General features: G+C 49.0%; 1 protein-coding gene across 1 annotated transcript in view; it reads left to right on the top strand.

The window, feature by feature from the left end:
• The window catches only part of mroh1 (maestro heat-like repeat family member 1), a 190,321-nt gene that overhangs the window by 72,179 nt on the left and 105,118 nt on the right, over nucleotides 1–13,024 (top strand). The window contains exons 23-24 of the mRNA XM_041183382.1: nucleotides 169–195; nucleotides 3,925–4,047. Of these exons, the coding sequence (XP_041039316.1) occupies nucleotides 169–195; nucleotides 3,925–4,047 (150 nt within the window). The remainder of the gene's footprint in view (nucleotides 1–168; nucleotides 196–3,924; nucleotides 4,048–13,024) is intronic.

Genomic DNA, 13,024 nt, shown 5'->3' with positions numbered 1-13,024 from the left:
GGACAGTGTAGAGGGAGCTTTACTCTGTATCTAACCCCGTGCTGTACCTGCCCTGGGAGTGATTTCTGGGGTCTCTGAGACCTCTCGGTTATTGAGATGTGGGAAAATGTCTCGGTGTTTAATGATTTTGTGGTGGGATTTTCTGATTTGCTTTCACTTGTCTCACAGGTTCTGGGGATTAAAGTTGAGACCAAGGTAAACAATGTGATCTGACCTGTTTGCTCTCTCCCTCTCTCTCTCTGCCCACCTTGGTGGAGGGTCTCGGTCTATCTCTCCTTTCCAAATTCCACCTGCTTCCTCAATCCAGCTAATCCAGTGTCTCTGTCTAAAATTCCGGGCTGCCTTCTGATTGGAGCTCAGGAAGCTCACTGTGGACAGCTGGACTCCGATCATTCCCCTGATTCCCTAACTTAGCTCATCCGACTGACCCCTGACCTGTGTGTGATCATTACCCAACCTGGGTTAAGGGTTGAATGTCGGAATCGAACATTCAGGAACCACAAAGCCAAGGTGCCCCCACGAGTCCCCCTACCCAATCACATCGTGGGAGCAGCACCATCACAGTGCCTGTGTGACAACGGTGAAGGTGGGGGGGGGTGGACATTGTAGGTCCCTGGACTGAGGCCATTCAGCCCCTCGAGTGATTTATAGGGACAGATGGCAGCCATTTGTTCCCTATCAAGAAGGGACAAGAGGAGCCCATTCAGTCGATTCACGGCTAACTTGTGCCTCTAACCCATTGTTACCCTCCCCCTGCCCAGTTTGCTCCATAATCCTCGAATCCCGTTCGAAAGGAGGAAACCTCTGCCTCAGTTTTGATCGTTCCGGTTGACTCCAGCATTTGTGTTCATGTGGGAGAGAGTGTCCCGGATTTCCACTCTCATAGAATCACTGAATCCTGCACAGTACGAGGCCATTTGGCCCATCATGCTGGTGCTGGCTGTTTGAGAGAGCTATCCATTCCTGTTACTCCCATTTCCCAACTGTTTTCACCCATAGCACAGCAAAATTTTCCTTTGCAAATATTTATCTGGCTCTCTCTTGAAAGTTTATGATTGATTCTGCTTCCACCACCCTTTCAGGCAGCGTCTTCCAGATCACAACTCGCTCCTGAACAGTCTGTAACCGACCACCAGCCCCCAGCCCCACAATCCCCCAAACTCCCTAATGCTCTAAAGCCAAGGCAATGCAAACCACTTTGATGTATCAGGTCCTCATCATTTAACCCATTAAGCCCAGTGGTAAATGCAGCCTTGCTGGAGTGTCAGGCGAGCAATGAACTCTCTGAAGGTGACAGGTTCATCCATTTGGCCAGAGGCTCTGAGTGACCCATTGTCAAGTCTCACTGGGATCCCCTCTGGATTCCTAGCACCTTCTGACTGGAACTTGGATCCAGTGGCACTCCCGATGCTGCTGAAGGGTCCGGTCCAGACCATGGCTCTGTGTCTGTCTGTCTGTCTGTCTGTCTGTCTGTCCGTCCGTGTGTGTGTCCGTCCGTGTGTGTGTCCGTCCGTGTGTGTGTCTGTCCGTGTGTGTGTCTGTCCGTGTGTGTGTGTCTGTCCGTGTGTGTGTGTCTGTCCGTGTGTGTGTGTCTGTCCGTGTGTGTGTGTCTGTCCGTGTGTGTGTGTCTGTCCGTGTGTGTGTGTGTGTGTGTGTCTGTCCGTGTGTGTGTGTGTGTGTGTGTGTCTGTCTCTGTGTGTGTGTGTGTCTGTCTGTCTCTGTGTGTGTGTGTGTGTGTCTGTCTGTCTGTGTGTGTGTGTGTCTTGTCTGTCTCTGTGTGTGTCTTGTCTGTCTCTGTGTGTGTCTGTCTGTCTCTGTGTGTGTGTGTGTGTGTGTGTCTGTCTGTCTGTCTCTGTGTGTGTGTCTGTCTGTCTCTGTGTGTGTGTGTGTGTGTGTGTGTGTCTGTCTCTGTGTGTGTGTGTTTGTGTGTGTGTGTCTGTGTGTATGTGTCTGGAGATCTTTTGTCCTGAAATTTGTGGTACTTCCTCCTCCACTAACCAGCTCTCCTGATGATTTTTAGTGTGGCTTGTGTTAGCCGTGAATCTGGTTGGATATCAGGCAGACTCTGACCCGACATGTCCGGAGTCCTGGGCGGGCTCAGCTTTATCTTCGAGCATCTAATCCAGCCCAGGACAAAAGCAAAATACAGTGGATGCTGGAAATCTGAAACAAAAACAGGAAATGCTGGCAAAACCCAGCAGGTCTAACAGCATTTGTGGCGAGAGAAAAACCGAATTAACGTTTCGAGTCCGTATGATTTCATCAGAGCTGTGAAGAGTCATATGGACCCAATGTTAATTCTGTTTTTGTCTAATCCAGGCTGTTTTACGCTGACCCCTGTAATGAATGTCTTGTTTGGTGGATGTCAGAATCATGCAAAATCCATTATCTGGAGGGACTGGTGAAGCTGAGATTGTTCTCCTTGGAAGGAGAGGCTAACAACGTTAGCTGTAATAAAGAGTTGCATTTATGTAGCACCTTTCATAACCTCAGGTCCTAATGCATCTTACAGCCAATGACGTGCTTTTGAAATGCAGCAGCCAATTTGCACACAGGAAGCTCCCACAAACAGCAATGTGATAACTAACCAGTTAATAGGTGATGTTGATTATGGATAAATATTGTCCAAGGCACCAAAGAGAACTTCCCTGCTCTTCTTTCCAAATAAATATATGGAATCAACTCTGTTCATCTAGAGGACAGATAGGCTTCGGTTTAGTGTTTCACCTGAAAGAGACACTTGGACAATGCAGCACTCCCTCAGTGGGGACCACCCTCCCTCCAGCGCTGCGCCCTCTCAGGAACCACCCTCTGGCGCTGCGCCCCCTCAGGGACAACCCTCCTTCCAGCGCTGCGCCCCCTCAGGAACCACCCTCTGGCGCTGTGCCCCCTCAGGGACCACCCTTCCTCTGGTGCTGTGCCCTCTCAGGGACCACCTTCCCTCTGGCGCTGTGCCCTCTCAGGGACCACCCTCCCTCTGGCGCTGTGCCCTCTCAGGGACCACCCTCCCTCTGGCGCTGTGCCCTCTCAGGGACCACCCTCCCTCTGGCGCTGTGCCCTCTCAGGGACCACCCTCCCTCTGGTGCTGTGCCCTCTCAGGGACCACCCTCCCTCTGGCGCTGTGCCCTCTCAGGGACCACCCTCCCTCTGGCGCTGTGCCCTCTCAGGGACCACCCTCCCTCTGGCGCTGTGCCCTCTCAGGGACCACCCTCCCTCTGGCGCTGTGCCCTCTCAGGGACCACCCTCGCTCTGGCGCTGTGCCCTCTCAGGGACCACCCTCCCTCTGGCGCTGTGCCCTCTCAGGGACCACCCTCCCTCTGGGCACTGTGCCCCCTCAGGGACCACCCTCCCTCTGGCGCTGTGCCCTCTCAGGGACCACCCTCACTCTGGCGCTGTGCCCTCTCAGGGACCACCCTCCCTCTGGCGCTGTGCCCTCTCAGGGACCACCGTCCCTCTGGGCACTGTGCCCCCTCAGGAACCACCCTCCCTCTGGCGCTGTGCCCCCTCAGGAACCACCCTCCCTCTGGCGCTGTGCCCTCTCAGGGACCACCCTCCCTCTGGCGCTGTGCCCTCTCAGGGACCACCCTCCCTCTGGGCACTGTGCCCCCTCACCCTCCCTCTGGGCGCTGTGCCCCCTCAGGGACCAGCCTCCCTCTGACCCGGCTCCCCCTTGGTACTGCACTGGGATGTTGGCCCAGGTTTTGACGTGATCCCACTGTGTGTATTACCCCTTGCGTCCGGGCTGGCACTCTGCTGATGTCTGACGCTCCTGGTTCTGTGGTATTTACCGCACCGTCTGTTCACTGACGCTCTCACTCGCCTCAGTAACTTGTGTACCTGCTGCTGGTAACTCCTTTCCCGCTGCTCTAACTATTGGCTCGTGTTTAATGTCTGCTCTGGTTCTGATCCCTCTGCTCCCTTCAGGACCTGACAATTAAACTCAGTCTGATGAAGACCATCTCGCTGGTTGCCAGGGCGATCTACGCCAATGAAAAGAATCATTCCTTCAACTTCAACCGCAAGGGAGAGCTGCTGATGTACATGCAGGTCAGTAAGAAAAAAGAGTCAGCCAGAGATATCGGCAATGTCAGGGCCATGTCGTGCTGGGTGGGTGGGATGCAGCTACCTCTCGTTTCACACTGAGGTCTGCTAAATGCAAACATGCAAATCGGAAATCTTTCCAGTGAGGAAACCTGTAATAAGAGTGGGCGATGTTCCTGACCTGTCAATTTTACATTGACCGCCTTGAACCTAATTGGCCCAAAAATACTCTTACTCAATAACGTTTTCTACTTGCCTCCCGCTCTCTGCTCCCCCCCCGCCCCACCTCCCCCCGGTTCCCGCTCACTGCCCCCCCCCCACCACCCCAGCTCCCGCTCGCTGCTCCCCCCGCCCGCCCCCCCCAAACCCCGGCTCCCGCTCGCTGCTCCTCCCCCACCTCCCCCCCACCTCCCCCCACCAAACCCCGGCTCCCGCTCGCTGCTCCTCTCCCACCCCCCCCCACCTCCCCCCACCAAACCCCGGCTCCCGCTCGCTGCCCCCCCCCCCACCACCCCAGCTCCCGCTCGCTGCTCCCCCCGCCCGCCCCCCCCCCCCCCCCCCCCTCCCCCCAGCTCCCGTTCGCTGCTCCTCTCCTGACCCCCTCACAAATATGCACAAACGCATGAGCAGCAGGAGTAGGCCATTCAGCCCCTCGAGCCTGCTCCGCTACTCACTAAGACCATGGCTGACCTGATTGTGGCCTCGACTCCCCGTTCCCACCTCCCCCGATAGCCTTTGACTCCCTTGTTAGTCAAGAATCTGACTACCTCGGCCTTAAAAATGTTTTATTGACCCCCCCCCACCCCCACTGCTGTCTGGGGAAATTTTCTCATCTCCATCATAAATGGGAGACCCCTTATTTTTGAACTCTGTCTCCTAGTTGTAGTCTCTCCCACAAGGGGAAACATCTTTTCCTCATCTACCCTGTCGAGTCCCCTCAGGGTCTTCCATGTTTCAATAAGATCACCTCTCATTCTTCTAAACTCCAATGGATACAGACCCAACTTAGCCAACATCTCTTCATAAGATAACTCCCTGCCCCCCCTCCCTCAAAACCCCGGTATCTTTCAAGTGAACCTTCTCTGAACTGCTTCGAAGACATTTATATCCTTTCTTAAATAAGGAGACCAAAACTGTACACACTACTCCAGATGTGGTCTCGCCAACATCCTGTGCTTCCCTATCTTTATGTTCCAATGCCCTTGGAAGAAATGCCGAAATTCCACCTGCCTTTCTAATCACTTGCTGTACCTGCAGACTACCCTTTCCTGATTTATGCACCAGGACACCCAGATCCCTCTGTACCGTAGAATTCTGCAATCTCTCCCTATTTAAATAATGTGTTGCTTTTCTGTTCTTCCTGCCAGAGCAGATAAATTCACATTTTCCCACATTGTACTCTATCTGCCAACTTTTTGCCCACTCACTCCACCTATCCAAGTCCCTTTGCAAACCCCTATGTCCTCTTACTGTTACTTTCCTGCCTATCTTATTGTCGTCTGCAAACTTAGCAACCGTACATTCGGTCCCTTCGTCCAAATCCCCAGCATTGATCCCTGAGGCATTGCACTCGCCACATCTTGCCAACCTGAAAAAGACCCATTTATCTTTACTCTCTGTTCCTGTTAGCTAACCAATCCTCTATCCTTGCTAACCTGTTGCTCCTTACACCACGAGTTCAGATTTTGTGTAGTAACCTTTGATGTGGCACCTTGTCAAATGTCTGTTGGAAATCTAAGTACAGTACATCCACAGGTTCCCCTTTATCCACGCTGCTTGTTACTTGCTCAAAGAACGCCAATAAATTCGTCAAACATGATTCCCCTTTCATGAAACCATGTTGACTCTGCCTAATTGCATTGAGGTTTCTAAGTGCCCCTCTATATCCACCTCAATAATAGATTGCAACAATTTCCCTACAACAGATATTAAGCTAACTGGTCTGTAGTTTCCTGCTTTCTGTCTCCTTCCATGTCTTGAATATGGAGTCACATTCACTATTTTCCAATCCGTTGGGACCTTTCCAGAATCTAGAGAATTTTGGAAAATTAAAACCAATGCATCCACTGTCCCAGCAGCCTCTTCTTTTAAGACCCTAGGATGAAGTCCGGCAGGACCTGGGGACTTGTCAGCTTTTGGTTCAAATCATTTTCTCAGTGCCCTTTCCCTGGTGATTGTAATTGTTTTAAGCTCCTCCCTCCCTTTCACCTCCTGATTCACAATTATTTCTGGGATGTTATTTGCATCTTCTACAGCAGTGCTGGACAACCTGGGCTAGCGAGCGGCCCTCCTTCATCTCAGTGGGCCACAAGATTGAAATGGGCCTTGTGCACTAACCGTGACCCCGTGAATAAGGATTTGCGGGGCGTGCCGATTGAATCATAGCAGGGCTTTGATTTGACACAGTCGATGTTGTGTGCAGTCAGCACGTACCTCACTTCACGTCCCCTTGCTTTGTGTGCGTATCACTTCATTAACACCAGAAGGGAAAAGGCCATGCGGACAGGAACCAGCGGAATTTGGCCATGCTGCGCACAGGCAACGGTGTCTCGGGGCTGCACTCAGAACCCTGAGGGGCCACATGTTCCTCGCCACTGCTCTACAGTGAAAACGTACAAAATTCCAGTTCAATTCATCCGCCATTTCCTTCTTTTCCATTATTAATTCCACATTCTCACTTTTTGTAGAGAACCAACTTTACCTTTTTCTTTTTTAAATACCTTTAGAAACTTTTACAATCTGTGTTTATATTTCTAGCTAGTCTTCTCTCATACTCATGAATCTTTTAGTCACTCTGCCCGACCTTCTGACCTGCCGCTCATCTTTGTGGAATTATACGCTTTCTCTTTCAATTTGGTACTATCTTTAACTACTTTAGTTAGCCACAGATGGTGTGACCTTCCCTTAGAGTCTTTCTTTCTCAGATATTCTGAAAGAATCTGCCACTGCATTTCTATTGACCTATCTTTTAACCTAATTTCCCAGTTCACTTTTTAGCCAGCTAACAATTCACAGGATTGTTACAGTGCAGGAGGAGGTCATTCAGCCCATTGTGTCTGCACCGGCTCTCTGAGCGTTTTAACTTATTGTCAATCTGTTGCCTTTTCCCCGTAACCCTGCACATTGTTTCTATTTAAATAATCATCCAACGCCCTCTTGAACGCCTCAGTTGAACCTGCCCCCACCACACTTCCTGACGATGCATTCCAAACCTGAACTACTTGCCGAGTGCAAAAGTTTTTTCTCACCTCGCGTTTGCTTCTTTTGCAAAACACTTTAAAACTGTGCCCTCTGGTTCTCGATCTGTTTACGAGCAGGAACAGCTTCTCCCTATCTACTCCTCAAGAGGAGGCACCTCAAGATTTTGAAATCTTCTGTCAAGCCTCTGAGCCTTCTCTTCTCCAAGGAAAACAGACCCAACTTCTCCAATCTTTCCTCATGACTGAACCATTCTCGTAAACTTCTGCACTCTCTCCAATGTGTTCACATCCTCCCTATAGTGTGGTACCCAGAACTGTACACAATACTTCAGCTGAGGTCTAACTAGTGTCTTATATAAATTCATCATAACTTCCCTGCTCTTGTACTCTATGTTCCTATTAATGAAGCCTAGAATACTGTATGCTTTAGAAACCGTTCTCTCTACCTGTCCTGCCATCTTTGATGACTTATGTACATATACACCCAGGTCTCTCTGTTCCTGCACACCCTTTAGAATAGTATCCTTTAGTTCTGATGAAGGGTCATATGGACTCGAAACATCAACTGTGTTCCTCTCCGCAGATGCTGTCAGACCTGCTGAGTGTTTTTCAGGTATTTTTGTTTTTGTTCTAGATTTCCAGCATCCACAGTATTTTGCTTTTATACTTTATTTTATACAGTCTCTCCGTGTTCTTTGTATCAATGTGTATCACCCCACACTTCTCCACATTGAACTTCATTTGCCACCTATCTGCCCACTCCACAAATGTGTCAGTCTTTTTGAAGTTATACATTGTCTCCTCACAGTTGACAATTCTCAAAGTTTCAGGAAAAGTGAGGGCCCCAATACCGACCCCTGGGGAACACCATGTTATGACACAGCAGTGGGTAAAGGCTGAGTTGTTTAAACCCCAGAGGGAAACTTGAACAACAGTTGTAACCTATATTTTCAGTTGGTATGTTTGAGATGCAGCTCTGAATTCAGGAATAAGACCACAACCTCCAAAGGTTTTGTATATAAAACTAAATTAAACATTTATTAATTTAACAACAAATTAAACATACACAAGTCTGCAAATTACTACCATAATAACTTTTAAACTAATCCCCAAATTCGTCACTCCTAGGTAAATCTTCCCCTAGGCAACAATGACCCATAGACTTTAAACAGACACCAGGCAAAGCACATTTGACCTTAACAAATTCAAAACGAGGTGCTTTTGCAATTTGCTTCCTATTCAGACACAGTTGTAGGCTTACAGGCTGGTTAGATCTTAAATGCCTCTGACCTGCGCACACAAATCTTCTTTCTGTTTATACCTAGCTTCTCTTTGAATGTAAATTTTCCATTTTATCCTAGGCTTTTAATGTCATGTTTTCATCCCACTAATTTTACTAATAATATAAAGACATTGCTTGGCGTCTCCCAGCTAGGTGCAAGATTTCACTCCCACTCTTGAAAGCTTTATTCAACAAATGCAAATTTACACTTTACCTTCTATCCTCCTTACATTTATCTAATTAACATCTCAAAACTACTATACATCAAAGCACCCAGACTAACTGGCTTTAATCCAATTAAGCCACATACAGGCACACACTTTACACAGACCCTACTACAATTCCAATTTAATAATTTCACATAACATTATGGACAATATCTCTTCTTGACATTCCAATACAAACCTTCTTCCAGCCTGAAAGGTACCCATTAACCATTACTCTCTCTTTCCTATCCCTCAGCCAATTTTGTATCCATGTTGCTACTGTCCCTTTTATTCCATGACCTATAACTTTCCCCTCAAGTCTGTTGTGTGACACTGTATTGAATGCCTTTTGGAAGTCCATATACACCACGTCAACAGCCTTGCCCTCATCAACCATCTCTGTTACTTCAAAAAACTCCCAAGTTAGACAGACACGCTTTTCCTTTAACAAATCCATGCTAACTCTTCCCAATCAATCCATATTTTTCGATGTGACTATTACCCGAATAATTGTTTCAAGTTAAACTAACTGGTCTGCAATTCGGGGCAGATCTTTAAAAACTTTTTAGAGCAAAGGCATAATGTTTGCAATTCTTCAGTCCTCTGGCACCCGCCCCTGGCAGTATGTTATACAGTACAGACCGGGCTTTGCTGTGCATTGTACATACGGACTGGGCTTTGCTGTGTGTTATACAGTACAGACCGGGCTTTGCTGTGCGTTGTACAGTAAGGACCGGGCTTTACTGTGTGTTATACGGTACGGTCCGGGCTTTGCTGTGCGTTGTACAGTACGGACTGGGCTTTGCTGTGTGTTATATGGTACAGATCAGGCTTTGCTGTGTGTTATACGGTATGGACCGGGCTTTGCGCTGTGTGTTATACGGTATGGACCGGGCTTTGCGCTGTGTGTTATACAGTATGGATCGGGCTTTGCGCTGTGTTATACAGTATGGACCGGGCTTTGCTGTGTTATACAGTATGGACCGGGCTTTGTGCTGTGTTATACAGTATGGACCGGGCTTTGTGCTGTGTTATACAGTATGGACCGGGCTTTGCGCTGTGTGTTATACAGAATGGACCGGGCTTTGCTGTGTTATACAGTATGGACTGGGCTTTGCTGTGTTATACAGTATGGACCGGGCTTTGCTGTGTTATACAGTATGGACCGGGCTTTGCTGTGTTATACGGTATGGACCGGGCTTTGCTGTGTTATACAGTACGGACCGGGCTTTGCTGTGTTATACAGTATGGAACGCTTTGCGCTGTATTATACAGTATGGACCGGGCTTTGCTGTGTTATACAGTATGGACCGGGCTTTGCTGTGTTATACAGTATGGACTGGGCTTTGCTGTGTTATACAGTATGGACCGGGCTTTGCTGTGTTATACAGTATGGACCGGGCTTTGCTGTGTTATACAGTACGGACCGGGCTTTGCTGTGTTATACGGTATGGACCGGGCTTTGCTGTGTGTTATACGGTATGGACGGGGCTTTGCGCTGTGTGTTATACAGTATGGACCGGGCTTTGCTGTGTTATACAGTATGGACCGGGCTTTGCGCTGTGTGTTATACAGTATGGACCGGGCTTTGCGCTGTGTGTTATACAGTATGGACCGGGCTTTGCGCTGTGTGTTATACAGTATGGACCGGGCTTTGCGCTGTGTGTTATACAGTATGGATCGGGCTTTGCGCGGTGTGTTATACAGTATGGACCGGGCTTTGCTGTGTTATACAGTATGGACCGGGCTTTGCGCTGTGTTATACAGTATGGACCGGGCTTTGCGCTGTGTTATACAGTATGGACCGGGCTTTGCGCTGTGTGTTATACAGTATGGACCGGGCTTTGCGCTGTGTGTTATACAGTATGGACCGGGCTTTGCGCTGTGTGTTATACAGTATGGACCGGGCTTTGCGCTGTGTGTTATACAGTATGGACCGGGCTTTGCGCTGTGTTATACAGTATGGACCGGGCTTTGCGCTGTGTGTTATACAGTATGGACCGGGCTTTGCGCTGTGTGTTATACAGTATGGACCGGGCTTCGCTGTGTTATACAGTATGGACCGGGCTTTGCTGTGTTATACAGTATGGACTGGGCTTTGCTGTGTTATACAGTATGGACTGGGCCTTGCTGTGTTATACAGTACGGACCGGGCTTTGCTGTGTTATACAGTACGGACCGGGCTTTGCTGTGTTATACAGTACGGACCGGGCTTTGCTGTGTTATACAGTACGGACCGGGCTTTGCTGTGTTATACAGTACGGACCGGGCTTTGCTGTGTTATACAGTACGGACCGTGCTTTGCTGTGTTATACAGTACGGACCGGGCTTTGCTGTGTTATACAGTACGGACCGGGCTTTGCTGTGTTATACAGTATGGACCGGGCTTTGCTGTGTTATACAGTATGGACCGGACTTTGCTGTGTTATACAGTATGGACCGGGCTTTGCTGTGTTATACAGTACGGACCGGGCTTTGCTGTGTTATACAGTACGGACCGGGCTTTGCTGTGTTATACAGTACGGACCGGGCTTTGCTGTGTTATACAGTATGGACCGGGCTTTGCTGTGTTATACAGTATGGACCGGGCTTTGCTGTGTTATACAGTATGGACCGGGCTTTGCTGTGTTATACAGTATGGACCGGGCTTTGCTGTGTTATACAGTATGGACCGGGCTTTGCTGTGTTATACAGTACGGACCGGGCTTTGCTGTGTTATACAGTACGGACCGGGCTTTGCTGTGTTATACAGTATGGACTGGGCTTTGCTGTGTTATACAGTATGGACTGGGCTTTGCTGTGTTATACAGTACGGACCGGGCTTTGCTGTGTTATACAGTACGGACCGGGCTTTGCTGTGTTATACAGTATGGACCGGGCTTTGCTGTGTTATACAGTACGGACCGGGCTTTGCTGTGTTATACAGTACGGACCGGGCTTTGCTGTGTTATACAGTACGGACCGGGCTTTGCTGTGTTATACAGTATGGACCGGGCTTTGCTGTGTTATACAGTATGGACCGGGCTTTGCTGTGTTATACAGTACAGACCGGGCTTTGCTGTGTTATACAGTATGGACTGGGCTTTGCTGTATGTTATACAGTACGGACCGGGCTTTGCTGTGTTATACAGTATGGACCGGGCTTTGCTGTGTTATACAGTATGGACCGGGCTTTGCTGTGTTATACAGTACGGACCGGGCTTTGCTGTGTTATACAGTATGGACCGGGCTTTGCTGTGTTATACAGTACGGACCGGGCTTTGCTGTGTTATACAGTATGGACTGGGCTTTGCTGTTATACAGTATGGACTGGGCTTTGCTGTGTTATACAGTATGGACTGGGCTTTGCTGTGTTATACAGTATGGATCGGGCTTTGCTGTGTTATACAGTATGGACCGGGCTTTGCTGTGTTATACAGTATGGACTGGGCTTTGCTGTGTTATACAGTACGGACCGGGCTTTGCTGTGTTATACAGTATGGACCGGGCTTTGCTGTGTTATAGAGTATGGACCGGGCTTTGCTGTGTTATAGAGTATGGACCGGGCTTTGCTGTGTTATACAGTATGGACCGGGCTTTGCGCTGTGTTATACAGTATGGACCGGGCTTTGCTGTGTTATACAGTATGGACCGGGCTTTGTGCTGTGTGTTATACAGTATGGATCGGGCTTTGCGCTGTGTGTTATACAGTATGGACCGGGCTTTGCTGTGTTATACAGTATGGACCGGGCTTTGCGCTGTGTTATACAGTATGGACCGGGCTTTGCGCTGTGTGTTATACAGTATGGACCGGGCTTTGCGCTGTGTGTTATACAGTATGGACCGGGCTTTGCGCTGTGTGTTATACAGTATGGACCGGGCTTTGCGCTGTGTGTTATACAGTATGGACCGGGCTTTGCGCTGTGTGTTATACAGTATGGACCGGGCTTTGCTGTGTTATACAGTATGGACCGGGCTTTGCTGTGTTATACAGTATGGACCGGGCTTTGCTGTGTTATACAGTATGGACCGGGCTTTGCTGTGTTATACAGTATGGACCGGGCTTTGCTGTGTTATACAGTATGGACCGGGCTTTGCTGTGTTATACAGTATGGACCGGGCTTTGCTGTGTTATACAGTATGGACCGGGCTTTGCTGTGTTATACAGTATGGACTGGGCTTTGCTGTATGTTATACAGTACAGACCAGGCTTTGCTGTGTTAGACAGTATGGACCGGGCTTTGCTGTGTTATACAGTACAGACCAGGCTTTGCTGTGTTATACAGTATGGACCGGGCTTTGCTGTGTTATACAGT

The sequence above is a fragment of the Carcharodon carcharias genome, chromosome 3, assembly GCF_017639515.1.
Source record: "Carcharodon carcharias isolate sCarCar2 chromosome 3, sCarCar2.pri, whole genome shotgun sequence".
NCBI lineage: Eukaryota > Metazoa > Chordata > Chondrichthyes > Lamniformes > Lamnidae > Carcharodon > Carcharodon carcharias.
Note: the sequence above shows the minus strand (reverse complement) of the source record. Positions and strands in the feature narration are given on the sequence as shown.